The following is a 21,447-nucleotide window of genomic DNA, read 5'->3' as shown; positions in this document are numbered from 1 at the left end:
AGGAATGGGCAGTGTAAGCTGACAGACCTTCTGTAGCTTGCCTTCCTTGTAGGCCTTCTGATCTTTGATGATATCAGGAAGATATTTGGCACAGTACAAGGCAACTTCCTCCCCTAGAAGGAAAGGAAGGAAAGTCACCTGGAGCACTGCTCCCCACACATAGAAAGTGATACAATATTTATATGCCATAGTGGAGTGAACCCCAAGGGTTGAGGGGATAAATATCTTAGCACCCCTGAACCCTATTTGAAGGACACTGTTTGGGGAAGTTCTGGTCCAAAAAAATGGATTTCACCATCAATTCTCTCGGTATATTAATATAACTCGTCTTTTCTCACATGTATACTTAGTTCTCCAGTGAAAAAAAGATAAAGAATCAGCTCATCTGGATACAATTTTCTTTTTCTTTTTCTTTTTTTTTTTTAAAGACAGGGTCTTGCTCTGTTGCCCAGGCTGGAGTGCAGTGGCATGGTCTTGGCTCACTGCAACCTCCACCTCCCAGGTTCAAGCAATTCTCCTGCCTCAGCCTTCTGAGCAGCTGGGACTACAGGCACAAGCCACCATGCCCAGCTAATTTTTGTATTTTTAGAAGAGACGGGGTTTCACCATATTGGTCAGGCTGGTCTCGAACTCCTGACTTCATGATCCACTGGGCTGAGATTACAGGCATGAGCTACCGCGCCCTGCCTAAAAATTTTAAAAAATAAAAATAAAAAAAGAGAAAGAGGCTCTTTGGATTAAAACAAGTCCTGGTGAGATTATAAACCAATACAGTACCTACTGGGAAAAAAGAATGACAGAATACAGAAAAACAGCACCAGGCAGGAAATGATATTGAGGGCCAGACCCTGGAAAGTAAATGAACAAGGGGACTGTTCTTGCCCTGGAACGTCTGGAACTGGGGTCCTAGAATGTTACCAATATGATTTGTTAAAGTTACCTCCATGTCCATCGTAGACAGAAAACATGGCTGTCTCACTGTCCAGCTCAGGAATACAGTTGTGAGCATCCTAGGAAAAGGACAGCATAATTGGCATGTCTCAGGGTCAAAGAATATTCCTCAAGTCATAGGGATCAATGTCACACCTTACTAACTTTTCCCTGGCTGGCCTAAATGGCCTAGAAATAAGAAAGGAAAATGGAATGATAAAATAAATACAGAGAAAGAAAGGAGGGAGGCAAAGGAGGAAAGGGGAAGGAGAAAAGGAAGAATCAGGTTACTACCTCTATAATAACCTCAACCTAGGAGATATCTCAGTCCAAATGGCAGAATATTTGGCTGCTGGAAATAAACCTGACCCTTTTGGATCTGTAGAAACTACGGGAAAACCAGAATAAAGGATTTTTTTTTCTTCTTTGTTTCTGAGATGGAGTCTCGCTCTGTCACCCAGGCTGGAGTGCAGTGGTGCAATCTTGGCTCACTGCAACCTCCGCCTCCTGGGTTCAAGTGATTCTCCTGCCTCTGCCTGCTGAATAGCTGAGATTACAGGTGTGTGCCACCACGCCTTGCTAACTTTTGTATTTTTAGTGGAAATGGGGTTTCACCATGTTGGTCAGGCTGGTCTCAAACTTCTGACCTTGCGATTCGCCTGCCTTGGCCTCCCAAAGTGTTGGACAGGCTGTATACAGCATTATTTATAATAAAAAACAGTTGAGGTCGGGCACGGTGGCTCACGCCTGTAATCCCAGCACTTTGGAAGGCGGAGGCGGGCGGATCACTAAGGCGGGTGGATCACTAAGTCAAGAGATTGATACCATCCTGGCCAACATGATGAAACCCCATCTCTACTAAAAATACAAAGATTAGCTGGGCGTGGTGGTGTGTGCCTGCAGTCCCAGCTACTCAGAAGGCTGAGGCAGGAGAATCACTTAAACCCAGAAGGTGGAGGTTGCAGTGAGTGAAGATAACACTACTGCACTCCAGCCTGGGTGACAGAGTGAGACTCCGTCTCAAAAAAAAAAAATAAAAAAATAAAAAATAAAAAAATAAAAAACAGTTGTAACCATCTAAATTTCCAGGAATAGATTACAAATGGTACGTATCTCCAGTGGAATACATGTAGCTGTTAAAAGCAAATATATGTTAATTTGGAAATGAGTTCATAATATCTTAAGTAGTTAAAAGCAAAAAGTTAAAGTATCTACATGTATATGTGAGTCTGGAAGATCACATAGCAAACAACCACAGAGGGTGAGATTTGGGTAATAATTTCTACTTTTCGACATTCATTTTTAAATTTTTGTACAATAAACCACATTGTTCCATTCTGAATAAGGACAACAAACACACCTAAGAATTGGCCTCAAGTTGCCATTCTACCATATACTGCATGATCTCTGGTCAGCTACCTTATGGTGTGCCTCAATTTTATCCTCTGTGATGTGGAATAACATCTACCACACCCACATCATCACAGAACTGTTGATAATGATGCAAAACACATAAAAGCCCTTTGTAAACTGGAATTTGCTACGTAAATATATACACATACACATATACATACATACACACACATACATGTATATTCTGCTCTGAAATTTAGCACCCATTTCACATTTTTCTTTTTTGTTCCTCTCAAAGAGGACCATGCACAATAAAGATTCATCTTACACCTTGAGGTCTCACTCCCGAGAACTACTGCACAATTACCATCTCCTTCACTTCTTGGTGAAGCCTGGGATCTATATTATGATTTGGAACTGCTTCACCTTCTCAAAACACTTTAATTTTCTCCTTTTACATCTTTGCTCATAACCTTTACCCATACCTTTGCTTCTCTCTATCCCTTACTGAGACAGAGCCAAGTATTTCAACATGGTCTCTCAGCAATCTAGAAAAACTCACCCAACCTTGTATAACCCCACCAACTGATTTATGCCTGAATCAGGACTACTAAGTTTGCTAGTCATAAAATGTTATGAGATTGGCTGGGTGCGCTGGCTCACACCTGTAATCCCAGCGCTTTGGGAAGGTAGGCAGGAGGGAATGATTGAGATCAGGAGTTGGAGACCAGCCTAGGCAACACAGCAAGACCCCGCCTCTACAAAAAAATTTTAAAATTAGCCAGGCATAGCAGCATGCACCTGCAGTCAATCCTAACTACTCGGAACACTGAGGCAAGAGGACCACCTGAGCCCAGGAGGTCAAGGCTGCAGAAAGTTATGATGCACCACAGCACTCCAGCCTGGGTGACAGAGGGAGACCCCGTCTCTGAAAGAAAAAAAGTTATGGGATCACATTGACTATGGTCACTACTTCAATTCAGCATCTTGTTTTCTTTTTTTTTTTTTTTTTTTTGAGATGGAGTCTCCCAGGCTGGAGTGCAGTGGCGCGATCTAGGCTCACTGTAACCTCCACCTCCCAGGTTCAAGCAATTCCCCTGCTTCAGTCTCCCGAGTAGCTGAAATTACAGTATGCACCTGCCACCATGCCCAGCCAATTTTTGTATTTTCAGTAGAGATGGGGTTTCACCATGTTGCCCAGGCTTGTCTCAAACTCCTGAGCTCAAGTGATCTGCCCACCTCGGCCTCCCAAAATGCTGGGATTATAGGCATGAGCCACCGTGCCTGGCCAAACACAGAAATTCTCCTCTCTTCCTAGATTGACAATTTCTCTTAAACTCCTGATCTCAAATCCTTCTCCTTCAAGATCTTACTTCACAGAGAATGTAATAACCTTAACAGCAATCCAAATAGCCATTTTGGCAGTGGCTCATGCATGTAATCTCAACATTTTGGGAGGTCAAGGCAGGAGCATTGTTTGAGGTCAGGAGTTCAAGACCAGCCTGGGCAACATAGTGAGACCTCACCTCAGCAACATCCCCAAATAGCCATTCTGCAGACTTCATTTCCCCTAGCCATTATGTGGGATTAAACAGCACAAATCATGTCAGTTTCCTTTTCTTTTTCAATGTTTATTTTAGAATCAGGGAGTACATGTGTAAGTTTGTTACAAAGGTATATACTATGTGATGCTGAGGTTTGGGGTATGACTGAACCCCTTTCCCAGGTGGTAGGTATAGTATCAAATAGGTGGTTTTTCAGCTGTTCCTCTGCCACCCCCACTCCCTACCCCCTGCATCACCACCTCTAACAGACCCCAGTGTCTATTGTTGCCATCTTTATATCCATGTGTACTTCATGTTCAGCTCCCACTTACAAGTGAGAACATGCAGTATTTGGTTTTCTGTTTCTGTGTTAGTTCACTTAGGATAATGCCCTCCAGCCACATTCATGTTGTTGCAAAGACATGGTTTCATTCTTTTTAATGGGTGCATAGTATTCCATGGTAGCTATATACCATATTTTCTTTATCCAGTCCACCACTGATGGGCACCTGGGTTGATTCAGTTTTTGCTATTGTGAATAGTGCCGCAATGAACATACACGTACATATGTTCTTTTGGAAAAATGATTTATTTTCCTTTCGGTGTATACCCAGCAATCAGATTGCTGGGTCTAATGGTAGTTCGACTTCTAGTTCTTTGAGAAATCTCCAAACTGACAGTGCCTAGACTAAATTAATTTATACCCTCAAAAACAGTGCACAAGTGTCTGCTTTCCTCTGCAGCCTTACCAATGTCTCTCATTTTTTGACATTTTAACAAAAGCTGTTCTGACTGGTGTGAGATGGTATCTCTTTGTGGCTCTGATTTGCATTTGTCTGATGATTAGAGATGAGCATTTTTTCATGTTTGTGGGCCACATGTACATCTTTTGAGAAGTATCTGTTCATGTCCTTCGCCCACTTTTTAATGGGGTTGTTTGCTTTTTGCTTGTTAGGTTCCTTATAGATTTTGTATATTAGACCTTTGTTGGATGTATACTTTGTGAATATTTTCTCCCATTCTATAGGTTGTAAGTTTACCCCCTTGATAGTTTCTCTTGCTGCATGTCACTTTTCTTGAAAGATCTCTTGGATTCTGTGTAGTTCTATACCTCTGACTGCCTGTTTCTATAGGATGTTCTCTCTCTCTCTCTCTCTTTTCCTTTTCTTTTCTTTCTCTCTCTCTCTCTGTGCTGGGATAACAGGCACACGCCACCACGCCCAGCTAATTCTTGTATTTTTAGTAGAGATGGGGTTTCACCATGTTGGCCAGGATAGTCTCAATCTCCTGGACCTTGTGATCCGCCCACCTTGGCCTCCCAAAGTGCTGGGATTACAGGCGTGAGCCATGCACCCGGCCAGGATGTTCTTTCTTTCTATACCTCAAACTTAACACATGTAATCAGGAAATCAGTAGTCTGCAAAAAAAATCAGAGGTTCCCCTATAGGTTCTTATTTCTGTAAATGGAATCTTAACTCTCCCAGGCAACACTTAATCCCAGAGTCAAGCTTAACTTCCTGGCTGTCTTCCACCACCAATCACTGAGTCCTGCTGGATTTTCCTTCATCATGTTGTTGTTCCTGGATTACTTTGTTTTGTTGTTTTTTTTTGTTTTTTTTTTTGAGAGAGAGTGAGCCTCCCTCTGTCACCCAGGCTGGAGTACAGTGGCGTGATCTCAGCTCACTACAACCTCCGCAACCCAGGTTCAAGTGATTCTCATGCCTCAGCCTCCCAAGTAGCTGGGATTACAGGTACATGCCACCACGCCTGGCTAATTTTTATATTTTTAGTAGACACGGGGTTCCACCATGTTGCCCAGGCTGGCCTCAAACTCCCGACTTCAGGTGATCCTCCTGCCTCAGCCTCCCAAAGTGCTGGGATTTAGGCATGAGCCACCACGCCAGCCCACAGTAAAATTATTATTATTACTGTCGCCAGGCTGGAGTGCAGTGGCGCAATCTTGGCTCCCCGCAACCTCCACCTCCCGGGTTCAAGCAATTCTCCTGCCTCAGCCTCCCGAGTAGCTGGGACTACAGGTGCGTGCCACCACACCTAGCTTATTTACTTATTTGGAGACGGAGTCTCACTCTGTCGTCCAGGCTGGAGTGAAGTGGCGCAATCTCAACTCACTGCAAGCTCAGCCTCCTGGGTTCATGCCATTCTCCTGCCTCAGACTCCTGAGTAGCTGGGACTACAGGCGCCTGCCACCATGCCCGACTAATTTTGTATTTTTAGTAGAGACAGGGTTTCACCGTGTTAGCCAGGATGGTCTTTATCTCCTGATCTCATGATCCACCTGCCTCGACCTCCGAAAGTGCTGGGATTACAGGCTTGAGCCACCACGCCCGGCCTAATTTTTTATTTTGCGCAGAGATGGGGTTTTAAAATTAGCCATGTATGATGGTGCACACCTGCAGTCCCATCTATGTGGAGGCTGAGGTGGCAGGACTGCTTGAGCCCAGAGGTTGAGGCTGCAGTGAGCTATCACAGAGCACCACTGCACTCCAGCACAAGCAAGAATAAGACCCTGTCTCAAAAAAAGAAAGAAAGAAAGAAAGAAACCATTAAAAAAAAAAAACCAGATAATAACAACTGTTAGCAAGAACGTGGAGAAACTGAAATTCTTGTGTACTGCTGGTGGAAAAGTAAATGATAGAGGTGTTGTGAAAAACAACATGGAGGCCAGACACGGTGGCTCACGCCTATAATCCCAGCACTTTGGGAGGCCAAGGCAGGCAGATAATTTGAGGTCAGGAGCTCAAGACCAGCCTGGCCAACATGGTGAAACCCCATCTCTACCTAAAAATACAAAAATCAGCTGGGTGTTGTGGCAAGCACCTGTAATCCCAGCTACTTGGGAGGCCAAGGCAGGAGAATCACTTGAACCCTGGAGGCGGAGGTTGCAGTGAGCCGAGATGGCACCACTGTACTCCAGCCTGGACGACACAGCAAGACCCTGTCTCAAAAAAATAAAAAAAATTAGGCAGTCACTAAAAGACAAATACTGTATGATTCCACTTACAGTATGAAGTATCTAAAGTAATCAAATTCATAGGGACTGAAAGTAGAATGCTGTTTACCATGAGCTGAGGAAAAGAGAATGGGGACTTATTTAATGGGTATAGAGTTTCGGTTTTGTAGGACGAAGAGTTCTGGAAACTGGGTGCACAACAATGTGAATGTACTAAATACTACTCAACTGTACATTAAAAAATCATTCAGGCTGGGCGTGGTGGCTCATGCCTGTAATCCCAGTACTTTGGGAGGCCGAGGCGGGCGGATCACTTGAGGTGAGGAGTTAGAGACCAGCCTGGTCAACACGGAGAAACCCCATCTCTACTAAAAATACAAAAATTAACTGGGCATGGTGGTGCACGCCTATAATCCCAGCTACTCAGGAGGCTGAGGCAGAAGAATCTCTTGAGCCCAGGAGGCGGAGGTTGCAGTGAGCCAGGATTGCACCACTGCACTCCAGCATAGGTGACAAGAGCAAGATTGTCTCAAAAAAAAAAAAAAAAGAAAAAGAAATGATTAAGATGGTAATTTTTATGTTATGTGTATTTTATCACAATGAAATTTTTTTTTTTTTCTTCTTGAAACAGAGTTTCATTCTTGTTGCCCAGGCTGGAGTACAATGGCATGATCTAGGCTCACTGCAACCTCTGCGTTCCCGGTCAAGTGATTCTCCCTCCTCAGCCTCCTGAGTAGCTGGGATTACAGGCGTGCACCACCATGCCCGGCTAATTTTGTGTTTTTAGTAGAGACAGGGTTTCTCCATATTGGTCAGGCTGGTCTCAAACTCCCGACCTCAGGTGATCCGCCCACCTCAGCCTCCCAAAGTGCTGGGATTACAGGCGTAAGCCACCGCACCCAGCCGCAAGGAAAATTTTTAAAGAAAAAAAAAAAAAAAAAAAAAGCCGAAAACTTTCCACAAAGAAGAGCCCAGGCTCAGATGGCTTTATTGGTGAATTCTACCAAACATTTTACAGAAAAATTAATACCAATGATTCACAAACTCTTCCATCACATCGAAAAGAAGGCAACACTTCCCAATTCATTCTATGAGGCCAGTATTACCCTGATTCCAAAACCAGACGGAGACATCACGACAAACTACAGACCAATTATCTCTTATGAATATAGACACAAAAATCCTCAACAAAATAGTAGCAAACTAAATCCAGCACCATATAAAAGGGTAATACACAATGATCAAGTAAGATTTATACACCAAAAAAATGCAAGGTTGGTTTAACATTCAAAAAAATCACTTAATGTAATATAGTGTATCAGTAGACTAAAGAACAAAACCCTATGATCATCTCGATAGATATTATAAAAGGCACTTGACAAAATCCAGTGCTTATTAATGATAAAAAGACTCAATGTCAGAATGCCAGTCTGGGCAACACAGTTAAGACCCTGTCTCTATAAAAAATTTTTAAAAATTAGCCCAGTATGGTGGTGTATGCATGTAACCCTAGCTACTAAGAAGGCGGAGGCAGGTGGATCTCTTGAACCTAGGAGTTCAAGGCTGCAGTGAGCTATGATTGAGCCACTGTGCTACAGCCTGAGTGACAGAGCAAGACTGTCTCTAAAAATATATATATATAGGCCGGGCGCAGTGGCTCACGCCTGTAATCCCAGCACTTTGGGAGGCCGAGACGGGCGGATCACGAGGTCAGGAGATCGAGACCATCCTGGCTAACACGGTGAAACCCCGTCTCTACTAAAAAATACAAAAAACTAGCCGGGCGAGGTGGCGGGCGCCTATAATCCCAGCTACTCGGGAGGCTGAGGCAGGAGAATGGCGTGAACCTGGGAGGCGGAGCTTGCAGTGAGCCGAGATCCGGCCACTGCACTCCAGCCTGGGTGACAGAGCGAGACTCCGTCTCAAAAAAAAAAAAAAAAAAAAAAAAAAAATATATATATATATATATATATATATATATAATAGACTCAACAACCTAGGAATAAAAGGGAACTTCCTAAACCTGATAGAGTACATCTATGAAAAACTGAGTCGGCTGGGCGTGGCGGCTCACGCCTGTAATACTCCCCCAATTGATCTACAGATGCTGCATAACCCCCATCAAAACCCAGGTGCCTTTTGTGCAGAGATTGACAAATTAATCCTAAAATTTATATGAAAAATAACGAATTTTAAAGACATTTCAAAACGTACTAAAAAGCTACAGTAACCAAGATAGTGTATCACTGGCATAGGGACATGTAGACCAATGAAATGGACTTGAGAGTTCAGAAATAAAACCCTCATATTTACGGTCAATTTATCTCTGACAATGATGCCAAGATAATTCAATGGGGGAAAAGAACAGTGGTTTAAACAAATAGTGCTGGGACAACTTGATATCCACACACAACAGAATGAAGTTGGATCACTCCCTCACACCATTCATAAAAATTCACTCAAAATGGATCACAGACTTAAATGTAACAGCTAAAACTATACAACTCTCAGAAGAAAACCTAAGAGAAAATTGTTGTGACTTTGGGTTAGACAAAGCTTCTTAATAAAAACAAACAAAATAGACAAATTGGACTTTATCAAAAGCAAAAACTTTTGTTTCAAAAGACACCGTCAAGAAAGCAAAAAGAGGCCAGGTGCGGTGGCTCACATCTGTAATCCTAGCACTGTGGGAGGCCCAATCGGGCAGATCACAAGGTCAGGAGTTCAAGACCAGCCTGGCCAACATGGTGAAACCCTGTCTCTACTAAAAATACAAAAATTAGCTGCGCGTCATGGCATGCCTGTAGTCCCAGCTACTTGGGAGGCTGAGGCAGGAGAATCACTTGAACCCGGGAGGCGGAGGTTGCAATGAGCCGGGATTGCACCACTACACTCCAACCTGGCAACAGAGTGAGACTTCGTCACAAAACAAAACAAAACAAAACAAAAAGAGGCAGGGTGCAGTGGCTCATGACTGTAATCCCAGCACTTTGGGAGGCTGAGGCAGGCTGATCACTTGAGGTTAGTAGTTCGAGACCAGCCTGGCCAACACGGTGAAACCTGGTCTCTACTAAAAATACAAAAATTAGCTGGGCATGGTGGCACACACCTGGGTCCCAGCTACTCAAGAGGCTGAGGCAGGAGGATCACTTGAACCCAGGAGGCAGAGGTTGCAGTGAGCCACGATCGCGCCACTCCATTCCAGCCTGGGGGGTCAGATCCAGACTGTCCCCCGACCAAAAATAAATAAATAAATAAAACAAAAAAACAAATCAAAAAGTCCACAAAAATTGGAGAAAATATTTACAAATCATATATCTAACAAACTTGTATCCAAAACATTTTTATATGTTAAGAGTAAAGAACTCTTAACATATAAAAAAACAACAAAAAAATCCAATTAAAAATGAACAAAGGCTTTGAATAGACATTTCTCCAAAGAAGATACACAAATGGCCAATAAACACATAAAAGATGTTCAAACATAAGGCCTGGCATGGTGGCTCTAGCCTGTAATCCCAGCACTTTGGGAGGCCCAGGGAGGCGGATCCTTTGAGGTCAGGAGCTCAAGACCAGCCTGAACAACATGGTTAATGCCCTGTCTCTATTAAAAATACAAAAAATTAGCTGGGCGTGGTGGCATGTGCCGATAATCCCAGCTGCTAGGGAGTCTGAGGCAGGAGGATCGCTTGAACCTGGACAGAGTGAGACTCTGTCTCAAACAAAAAGTTCAAACATCATTAGCCATTTAGCCATCAGAGAAGTACAAATCAAAATGACAAGGAGACACCACTTCACACCCACTATTAGTTATTATAAAAAAAGTGGATAAGTGTAGTGAAGATGTGAAGGAACTGGCATCCTCATATATTGCTGGCAAGAATGTAAGATGGTACAGCCACTTTGGAAAAGAGTTTAGCAGTTTCTCAAAATGTTAAACATGTAGTTACCATATGACCCAGCAATTCCACTCTTTGGTATATAACCAAAAGATATGAGGATATATTTCCACACAAAAATTTGTACATAGTATCACTATTTATAATAGAAAAAAAAAAAACAAAAAAAAACAGTGGAAATCCAAAATGTCTATCAACTAATGAATGAACAAAATGTGATATATCCATACCACGGAATATTATTCAACCATAAAAAAGAATGAAATACTGATTGATTCATGATACAACATTGATGACCCTTAAAAATATTATGCTTGGCTGGGTGCAGTGGCATACATCTGTAATCCCAGCACTTTGGGAGGCTGAGGCGGGCGGATTGCCTGAGCTCAGGAGTTCGAGACTGCCCTGGGCAACATGGTGAAACTCGTCTCTACTAAAATACACACAAAAAAATTAGCCATGCATGATGGTTGCTGCCTGTAGTCCCAGGTTTCTCGGGAGGCTGAGGCATGAGAATCACTTTAACCCAGAAGGTGGAGGCTGCAGTGAGCCAAGATCACGCCACTGCACTCCAGCCTGGGCGATAGAGGGAGATCTTGTCTCCAAAATAAATAAATAAATAAATAAATAAAAATAAAAAAAATTATGCTTAGGTACAACTATGATATATCAATTAAAAAATATCAGGCCGGGTATGGTGGCTCATGCCTGTAATCCCAGCACTTTGGGAGGCTGAGGTGAAAAGATTCCTTGAGGCCAAGGGTTCAAGACCACCAGCCTGGACAACACAGTAAGACCCTGTCTCTATGAAAATAAATGGATAAATAACAATAATTAAAATCAACCTCCTGGGGATAAGAAAAAGAGTTAACTAGGAGATAAGAGAAAATTCAAGAATTGTTAAGTCATTAATTTGGGATGGAGTACTGGGTCTTTTGCTTCCATTCCATCAACTAAGTGAGGAAGGTTCCAACAGAAACAACTGTAGCAAATGGGAGTGCCTAAAAGAAAACTAGCATCTCTTTCCTGGTTACACAGGCAACAGACTTGGTGATCTGCCTGAGCTCTATGTCTATCTGAAGAGAAGGAGAGAATTTTAAAAAGTGCCCACTGGAGCCTGAACCATCTTGCTGGTATCCATCCAAAGGAGTCCAGCAGTATGAGGTCAAGGATACACAGCAGGTGGTAAAAGCCAAAGAAAGTCTAAAAACCAAAAGTGGAGATCAAGTCCCTCTAGGCCAGGCCTGGCTATTGCTGGAAACAAAGAGATGGTGAGTGATAACTGGATATGAGACTGGAGTTTTAAAGAGAATTCTGATTCTCTTTAGCTCTGTAAAATAAAATCTGCAAGGCAATGATCTAGAAATAAGCAAAAGAACCCTGGGTCAGCAAAATATTTATTCTTAAATCTACTACAACAATGTATGTGTGATTAAAAAAAAAAAAAAAAAAAAAAAAAAAAAAAAAAACCTCATTCTTATAGGTAAAGCTGAGGGTAGAGGGAATGCTTGGGGTGGGGAGTAATTTACTCCTCAGGGGTCAACAGGCTTCAAAGTCAATTTCAAAAATACATATGCTTAGTAAAAGCATCCAGATATAAAAGGAAATGTATTTAGAATTCCATTTATAAAATGTTCAGAATAGGCAAATTCATAGAAGTCATGTAAATTAGTGGATGCCAGAGGCTAGTGGAAGGGAGGTACGGAGTTACTGGTAAAGAGTACAGGGTTTCTTTTTGGGGTTCTAAAACTGATTGTGGTGATAGATGTATAACTCTGTTTGAATATACTACAAAAGAGCCAGGCACAGTGGCTTATGCCTGTAATTCCAGCACTTTGGGAGGCTGAGGCAGGTGGATCACTTGAGGCCAGGAGTTCAAGACCAGCCTGGGCAACATGGTGAAACCCTGTTTCTACTGAAAATATAAAAATTAGCTGGGTGTGGTGGCATGCGCCTGAAGTTCCAGCTATTTGTGAGGCAGAGGCAGGAGAATCACGTGAACCTGGGAGGGGGAGGTTGCAGTGAGCTGAGATTGTGTCAATGCACTCCAGCCTGGTTTACAGAGCAAGACCCTGTCTTGAAAAAAGAAAAAAAGAAAAAAAAGAGAATATACTAAAAACCACTGAATTACACCCTTAAAATGAATGAATAATATCCTTAAACCCACTGAATTATACTCTTAAAGTGAGTTCATATACCATACAGTGTATGAACTATATATCTCAATAAAGCTGATTAAAAAGGAACCTGTAAAAATTAAAAAGGAATCTGTATATACATTTTCAAATACTAAATATGACTAAAAGGTGTTGTTTTTCTGCTAGCATTGGGTCAAAAAGGAAAAAAAAGTTGATATACTTCATCTCTGAACTAGATCTAGAAAGAAACAAAACAACTATACTGAAATCATACTCTGTCTACAAAATGTCATTAAACATCTTAAGTTCAGTTCTAAAGATTTGTTTCCAGACAGTACAATGTCAAGAACTACTGATCAGACCTGTATAAATTTCTGTGCTTAAATTCAACCCCTTACCCTTACCTCTCAAAGTCCAATTCTAAGACTAATAACCCAATAGAAGATTGGAGGTGGGGAAACAGTAGTAACAACTAAGGAATCAGACAACAGAACTTGTGTAAAATATCCTTGAAATCTTGAGGAATAAGTTCTGATTGTATTTTCCAGTTGCTCGAGAACTTATAAGGGAATGGAATAAAATATAAAATAATTTCTGGACCAGGCATGGTGGCTCACACCTGTAATCCCAGCACTTTGGGAGTCAAGGCAGGAGAATCATTTGAGCCTGGGAGTTCAAGACCAGCCTGCGCAACATAGTGAGACCCTGTCTCTACTAAAATAAAAAATTAGCTGGGCCTGGCAGCATGTGCCTGTAGTCCTAGTTACTCAGCAAGCTGAGGTAGGATTGCTTGAATCCAGGAGGTCAAGACTGCGAGTGAGCTATGATTGTGCCACTGCACTCCAATGTGAGCAATAGAGGGAGACCCTGACCCTAAAAAAATAAATAAATAAACATAGGCCGGGCACGGTGGCTCACGTCTGTAATCCCAGCACTTTGGGAGGCCAAGGCGGGCAGACCATGAGGTCAGGGGATCGAGATCATCCTGGCTAACACGGTGAAACCCTGCCTCTACTAAAAATAAAAAATAAAAAATTAGCCGGGTGTTGTGGTGGGCACCTGTAGTCCCAGCTACACGGGAGGCTGAGGCAGGAGAATGGTGTGAACCCAGGAGGCGGAGCTTGCAGTGAGCCAACATCGTGCCACTGCACTCCAGTCTGGGCGACAGTGTGAGACTCCGTCTCAAATAAATAAATAAATAAATAAACAAACAAACATAAATAGGCCAGGTGTGGTGGCTCACGCCTGTAATCCCAACACTTTGGGAGGCCGAGACGGGTGGATCACAAGGTCAGGAGATTGAGACCATCCTGGCTAACACGGTGAAACCCCATCTCTACTAAAAATACAAAAAAATTAGCCGGGCGTGGTGGTGGGCACCTGTAGTCCCAGCTACTTGGGAGGCTGAGGCAGGAGAATGGCATGAACCTGGGGGGTGGAGCTTGCAGAGAGCGGAGATCAGGCCACTGCACTCGAGTCTGGGCAACAGAGCAAGACTCCATCTCAAATAAATAAATAAATAAATAAATAAATAAGTCCTCAGCCTGGGCAACACTGCAAGGCCCCATCTCTACAAAAAATTTTAAAAAATAAAAAATTAGCCAGTCATGGTGGCATGCGCCTATTGTAGGCTGAGGCTGGAAGACCCCTTGAGCCCAGGAGGCTATGCGGTGAGCTATGATCAAGTCACTGTAAAGGTAGATAAGGGTAGCAAGGATGTGAAGGAACTGGCACAAGAAATCCTGTACTCCTTACCACTCAAGCATGGGCAAGAGTGAGACCCTGTCTCAAAATAAATAATTTTAAAAATAAAAAGGCTGGTCACGGTGGCTCATGTCTGTAATCCCGGCACTTTGGGAGGCTGAGGCAGGCAGATCACTTGAGGCCAGGAGTTTAAGCCCAGACTGGCCAGCATGGCAAAACCCCTTCTCTACTAAAAATACAAAAAAATTAGCCAGGCATGGTGGCGCGTGTCTGTAATCCCAGCTACTTGGGAGGCTGGGGCAGAACTGCTAGAACCCAGGAGGCGGAAGCTGCAGTGAGCCGAGATCACACCACTGCACTCCAGCCTGGGCAACAAGAGCAAAACTCCATCTCAAAAAAAGAAAAGAAAAGAAAAGAGTTTCTCCATGCTCATGGGCATACATGTGATATAATCCTATACTAGCTTTGAACTGTGAATGGGTACGGCATGCTAATCAAATGCAAAAAATGCGTTTTTACAAAAGTTGCTTAACTACATTCTAGACAAAGAAATTCTGGCCAGGCGCAGTAGCTCGTGCCTGTAATCCCAGCACTTTCAGAGGCGGAGGCAGGCGGATTACCTCAGGTCAGGAGTTCGAGACCAGCCTGACCAACATGGAGAAACCCCGTCTCTACTAAAAATACAAAAAATTAGCCAGGCGTCCTGGCACATGCCTGTAATCTCAGCTACTCAGAAGGCTGAGGCCAGAGAATCACTTGAACAGGAAGGCCAGGGAGCCGAGATCACACCACTGCACTCCAGCCTGGGTGACAGGGAGACTCCATCTCAAAAAAAAAAAAAAAAACAGAGAAATTCTGACCTGGTTTAGTAAGTAAAAAGTGCTTTAAGCTATTGATATGAGATGCTAATCTGAGGATAAGAAAATAAATGCTTTTCAACCTTCAATGCCCTAAGGTAGAACCCCATAGCATACTTGTGATGTTTCTTTTTGTATTTTTTCCATTAATTTAATGACTGAAACTAATATGCAGGTATTTTAAGAATTTTCTGCTCAATACTATCTCTATAGTCAATTCTAGGTGACCCCTTTTGACCATTAATAAGGCAGCTTCTACACAGCAATAAACAGCTGGCCTACTCAAAATTATACTATAGATATTGACACTGCCTTTAATAAAAGGAAAATATGATTCATAGGACAGAAAATTCCCGGCCAGGCATGGTGGCTCAAGTCTGTAATCCCAGCACTTTGGGAGGCCGAGGCGGGAGGATCACGAGGTCAGGAGTCTGGCCAACATAGTGAAATCCCATCTCCACTAAAAATACAAAAAAAATTAGCTGGCCTGGTGGCAAACGCCTGTAATCCCAGCTACTTGGGAGGCTGAGGCAGGAGAATCGCTTGAACCCAGGAGGCGGAGGTTTCAGTGAGCCAAGATAGAGCAAAAAAAAAAAAAAAATTCCTAACTCTCCATAGAAAGCAGTTTTGTCACTTCCAGAGAACCTCACAACCAAATGTTAAATGTACTCTTGTCCCTTTAAGACTACATCAACTGATAGGCCAGGCATGGTGGCTCACGCCTGTAATGCCAGCACTTTGGGAGGCCGAGGTGGGCGGATCACAAGGTCAGGAGTTGGAGACCAGCCCGGCCAACATAGTGAAACCCTGTCTCTATTAAAAACACAAAAAATTAGCTGGGCATGGTGGCAGGCGCCTGCAATCCCAGCTACTCGGGAAGCTGAGGCAGGAGAATTGCTTGAACTCAGGAGGCGGAGGTTGCAGTGAGCCGAGATCATGCCATTACACTCCAGCCTGGGCTGTGCGAGACTCTGTCTCGGAAAAAAAAAAAAAAAAAAAAAGACTACATCAACCGAATCTATTTTCAGATTTGATTTCTTATTTAGCCACCAAAAACTCAAGGGCCTTACCTCGTATATTTCTCAGGCACCCCTCCACAATCTACCTCTTTTTTTTTTTTTTGAAATGGAGTCTTGCCCTGTCGCCCAGGCTGGAGTACGTTGGCGCGATCTCAGCTCACTGCAACCTCTGCCTCCTGGGTTCAAGCGATTCTCCTGCCTCAGCCTCCTGAGTGGCTGGGATTATAGGCACGCGCCACCATGCCCGGCTAATTCTTGTATTTCAGAGACAGGGTTTCACCATATTGGCCAGAATGATCTTGGTCTCTTGACCTTGTGATATGCCCCCCTAAGCCTCCCAAAGTGCTGGGATTACAGGTATGAGCCACTGTGCCCAGTCCCTACCTCTTAATCCCAAAGTACATACCTCAGCCACTTTTTTCATGGAGAAAGAAGGAGGGAGGGGAACATCATCTGTGGTTTGTTTGTTGTTTTTTTTTTTTTTTTGAGACAGAGTCTGTCACCCTGGCTGGAGTGCAGCCGTGCAATCTCAGCTCACTGGCCTTCCTGTTCAAGCGATTCTCTGGCCTCTGGCTAATTTATGTATTTTTAGTAGAGATGGAGTTTCACCATGTTGGCTAGGCTGGTCTTGAACTGACCTCGGGTGATCTGTCCCCCTTGGCCTCCCAAAGTGCTGGGATTACAGGCGTGAGCCGCTTCGCCTGGCCTGTGGTATTTTGATTACCTCTTCTCAAAACACCCTGGCTGCTGGGCGTGGTGGCTCACACCTATAATCCCAGTGCTTTGGGAGGTAGAGGCAGGTGGATCACCTGAGGTCAGAAGTTCGAGACCAGCCTGACCAATGTGGAGAAACCCCTTCTCTACTAAAAATACAAAATTAGCCAGGCATGGTGGCACATGCCTGTAATCCCAGCTACTCAGGAGGCTGAGGCAGGAGAATCACTTGAACCTGGGAGGCGGAGGTTGCAGTGAGCCAAGATCACACCATTGTACTCCAGCCTGGACAACAAGATAGAAACTCCATCTCAAAACACCACCACCACCACCCTGGTCACACAGGAAGAGAAGTTGGAAAGAGGCAGAAAGTAAAAATGCCAGCTATTGATGGTTGCCATTTTTGTCTCAAGAGTCCTCCCTATGGCTGAATCTACCCATCAGTCAGGATTTCAACGACCTTTAGTAGTATGATAACCTCACCTCAAATGAAGCATTAGGACCAAGCAAATAGGGTACATAAACTTTATTAATTGTTGGATTAAGCCCTAAAGCTTCAGAGGAATGGGAGTACTTTATATTTTCTGGAAAGATAAGGTTCAGGGAAGAGGCTAGAACTCAGTTATTTTCTTGCAATAGCAAAGAAACTATGCTATACTTTTTTTTTTTTTTTTTTTGAGACGGAGTCTCGCTCTGTAGCCCAGGCTGGAGTGCAGTGGCCGGATCTCAGCTCACTGCAAGCTCCGCCTCCCGGGTTCACGCCATTCTCCGGCCTCAGCCTCCCGAGTAGCTGGGACTACAGGCGCTGCCGCCTCGCCCGGCTATTTTTTGTATTTCTTAGTAGAGACGGGGTTTCACCGTGTTAGCCAGGATGGTCTCGATCTCCTGACCTCGTGATCCGCCCATCTCGGCCTCCCAAAGTGCTGGGATTACAGGCTTGAGCCACCGCGCCCGGCCGGATATGCTATACTTTAAGGAGAACAAAAGCCAGAAGGAAAAGTATCAATGAAGCAGAATAGGATCCCAAACAATACTCTTCAAGAGGATTTGATTAGGCATATTTAATTATTGGTTAGGCATATTTATTCAAACAAGGGCAACTTCAGAAACAGCACATTAGCAAGATTTTAATACCCTAAGCAGTTATCTCTCAGGAGGAAGATTAGGATGTAAGGAATAGTCTAGTAAGATCTCTATACACTAAAATGTCCCTGACAAAAAAATCATTTTCTAATTGAGGAGAAACCAAAAATAAAGGGAAATGCCCTACAGAGAAGCAGCAAATAGTATGAAATCACTGGGCAAACCAACATGAAACACTGAGTAGCCAAGCAACTCAATCCATAAAGAAAACTAGAAAAAGGGCACCAAATAAATGGAAAAACAGCAGAGAAGTGAAAAATATTAAATGAGAAACCTGGAAGAAACATTTTACTGCGAGATGGAATATTCACCTCAAATCTCACAACATTAACAGAATGCCACGGAAATGGAACTTCTCAACTACCTACTTTCCTTCTGAAACTATATCCAGATTTATTTACTCATTCTTTTTCTTTTTTCTTTTTTTTTTTTTTTTGAGACAGAGTCTCACTCTGTCGCCCAGGCTGGAGTACAGTGGCACGATCTTGGCTCACTGCAACCTCCGCCTCCAGGGTTCAAGCGATTCTCCTGCCTCAGCCTTCCAAGTAGCTAGGATTATAGGCACGCACCACCACATTTGGCTAATTTTTTGTATTTTTAGTAAAGACGGGGTTTCGTCATGTTGTCAAGGCTGGTCTCGAACTCCTGAGCTCAGGCAATCCGCCCATCTCAGCCTCCCAAAGTGCTAGGATTACAGGCATAAGCCACTGTGCCTGGCCTATTCATTCATGTTTTGAGACAGCATCTCGCTCTGTCGCCCAGATTGGAGTGCAGCGGGGCGATCTCGGCTCAATGAAGCCTCTGCCTCTTGGGCTCAAGGTGATTTTCCATCTCAGCCTCCCAAGTAACTGGGACTACAGGTGGGCACCACCACACCCTGCTAATTTTTTTGTATTTTTTGTAGACACAAGGTTTTTTTTGTATTTTTTTGTATTTTTTGTAGACACAAGGTTTCGCCATGTTGTCCTGAGCTCAGGTGATCTGCCTGCCTCGGCCTCCCAAACTGCTGAGATTACAGATGTGAGCCACTGTGCCCGACCTAGATATTTCTAATAGACAATTACATCTACTAAATAGTTATACTGTGTATGGTGGTGAAATATGAATGCTATGCTTCAGTTTGACATAGATGCTTAACAATGTCTAGTGTCTTCAACAATCTGATCCTACAGATTCTTTCCACCAAAGCAGTGTCCTAACCTTTCTGCACCTCAATTTCTTAGCTATAAAATGTGGGAGCCACCGGGTGTGGTGGCTCACGCCTGTAATCCCAGTACTTTGGGAGGCCAAGGCGGGCGGATCACCTGAGTCAGCCCGAGTCAGTTCGAGACCAGCCACATGAAGAAATCCTGTCTCTACTAAAAATACAAAATAAGCCGGGCGTGGTGGCACATGCCTGTAATCCCAACTACTGGGGAGGCTGAGGCAGGAGAATCGCTTGAACTTGGGAGGCGGAGGTTGTGGTGAGCCGAGATCGCGCCATTGCATTTCAGCCTGGGCAACAAGAGCGAAACTCCGTCTCAAAAAAAAAAAAAAAGTGGGAGCCAAAGCAGATAAGATGAACTATAGGATCCACTCCAATCTTGAAATTTTATACCTAATTATAAAATTGTTATTAAGGTCAGTTACGAGTATCAAATTTGAATTGGAAAACAAAACATTTAAGTTCATACTGTCATTCCAGAGCTAACCACAGGGAGGAGCGAGGGATTTGAAACGATTCCCAAGGGAGACAGTATTTCGCTGTTACCTGAAGCCCACCCGGTAGGTGGATGAACCCTCAATCCCAGACAGAATATTTCCCTGGCCCTTTTGCCTAGACTTCAGAATGCTCTTCACAAAGACACAGTTAACCTGTCTTCCTCCCTTTCCTCCCTACCACAGTTTTCCCTCTTCTCTTTTGTAGTTTCACATCAAGTTTTACCTAATACTACTCTTCCCCCCAGAGTTTTCTTTTCCCCTTTTGTTCAGAGTAAAATTTTCTAGAAAAGCTCTTTGTAGGTAGGTTGTGATGAAAAAAATTGATGAAATGACTTAAAATCAAAGAAACTATACAACAATTATAGGCAAACGACAATTACTGATTAAGTTTTAGAGAAATCCTAAGAGAGAAAGAAAACCAAGCATAATAAGAAGGAAAATCTAGGGACCGACATAATTCAAGTTTTCCAAAGTTAGTAAAAGGCCCTGAAAAGAGTGTAAATGAGTGACAACCACTGGAGGTCGGGTCCAGCCTCTGAAATTAACATACAAGAGCCCAAGGCCAGGCAACCAGAATGTGAAACAGACTCTGCCCGGGTTTCCTTTCACTGTCAAACCCCTAGCCAAAAGAAGCTTCCCACATCACATATTTTAAATATTAAAATTTAAAAAGTTATTCACATCTATTCACCTCTCCCTCGAAAAACAAATGAACAAATAGTCCCTCTTTCCGTATTTACTCCCACACTAAACCTCACACCCTTGATGAGCCTGGAGGGCTAGGTTGGCACGAGAGGATGGCGCCAAAGCTCGGGGAGAGGGCGGCCAGTGGGCGGAAGGTGCCTCTTCCCACATGGCCGAGCCCTCGCCGCCACTGGCCACCGGCATACGGTCCCCAAGCATCGGGAGCTCCCTCTCGGCCCCGACCCCGCGGTCTCTGCCGCCTCGCAGACGGCCGCTGCGGCCGCAGGCTCCCGATTGGGACCCTTCCCAGGGGAGGACCCCATCCCCCGCTCCCTTTCTCCGTCAGATTCCCGCCCCGCAGCGGCCAGCCTATGGGCCCCTGCCTCACCTCCATGGAGACGCGCCAGCCTTGCATGGCGGAGAAGCCGTAGGGCAGCGGCAGGCGCGGGGCGCCGACCCCGTCCCCGGAGCACTTCACCGTGTTGGGCTGGGAGAGATAGGCACCCATGGCGACGGCTGGCCGGCGGCCTCAGGGGCAGGAAAGCTGGGCGCGACCCGTGCCGGAGCCGAAGCCCCGGGGGTGCGCGCGGCAGGAGCAGGCCCCGCGGCGCGACCGACGCAAGGTGCCGGTGAAAGGCGCGAGGCCGGCCAGGAGGCGGTAACGGGACGGGAGCTGAGAGGGAGCGGAAGCGGAAACGGCGCCGCTCCAGACCCCGCCCGGCCGGCTCGGCGGGGCCAGGCGCTGCGGGCAGTCATTTCCTTAGCAACTCGCCCCGCCCGCAGGGACAAC

The 21,447-nt window shown here is 44.4% G+C and overlaps 2 protein-coding genes across 2 annotated transcripts in view; both read right to left on the bottom strand.

Annotated features, from left to right (window-relative positions):
- The window catches only part of EIF2B4 (eukaryotic translation initiation factor 2B subunit delta), a 26,115-nt gene extending 22,034 nt beyond the window's left edge, over window positions 1-4,081 (bottom strand). Inside the window, exon 1 of the mRNA XM_050753804.1 lies at window positions 4,072-4,081. The gene's annotated coding sequence lies outside the window, so the exon portion shown is untranslated. The remainder of the gene's footprint in view (window positions 1-4,071) is intronic.
- Window positions 1-21,447, bottom strand: part of PPM1G (protein phosphatase, Mg2+/Mn2+ dependent 1G) — a 26,718-nt gene extending 5,271 nt beyond the window's left edge. The window contains exons 1-3 of the mRNA XM_050753811.1: window positions 21,046-21,447; window positions 941-1,010; window positions 28-113 (exon numbers count right to left, since the gene is read on the bottom strand). Coding sequence (XP_050609768.1) covers window positions 28-113; window positions 941-1,010; window positions 21,046-21,165 — 276 coding nt within the window. The 5' untranslated portion in view covers window positions 21,166-21,447. The remainder of the gene's footprint in view (window positions 1-27; window positions 114-940; window positions 1,011-21,045) is intronic.

Source organism: Macaca thibetana, chromosome 13, assembly GCF_024542745.1.
Source record: "Macaca thibetana thibetana isolate TM-01 chromosome 13, ASM2454274v1, whole genome shotgun sequence".
Taxonomy (NCBI): domain Eukaryota; kingdom Metazoa; phylum Chordata; class Mammalia; order Primates; family Cercopithecidae; genus Macaca; species Macaca thibetana.
The sequence above is the reverse complement of the archived record's forward strand: the minus strand, read 5'-3'. Positions and strand labels throughout refer to the sequence as shown.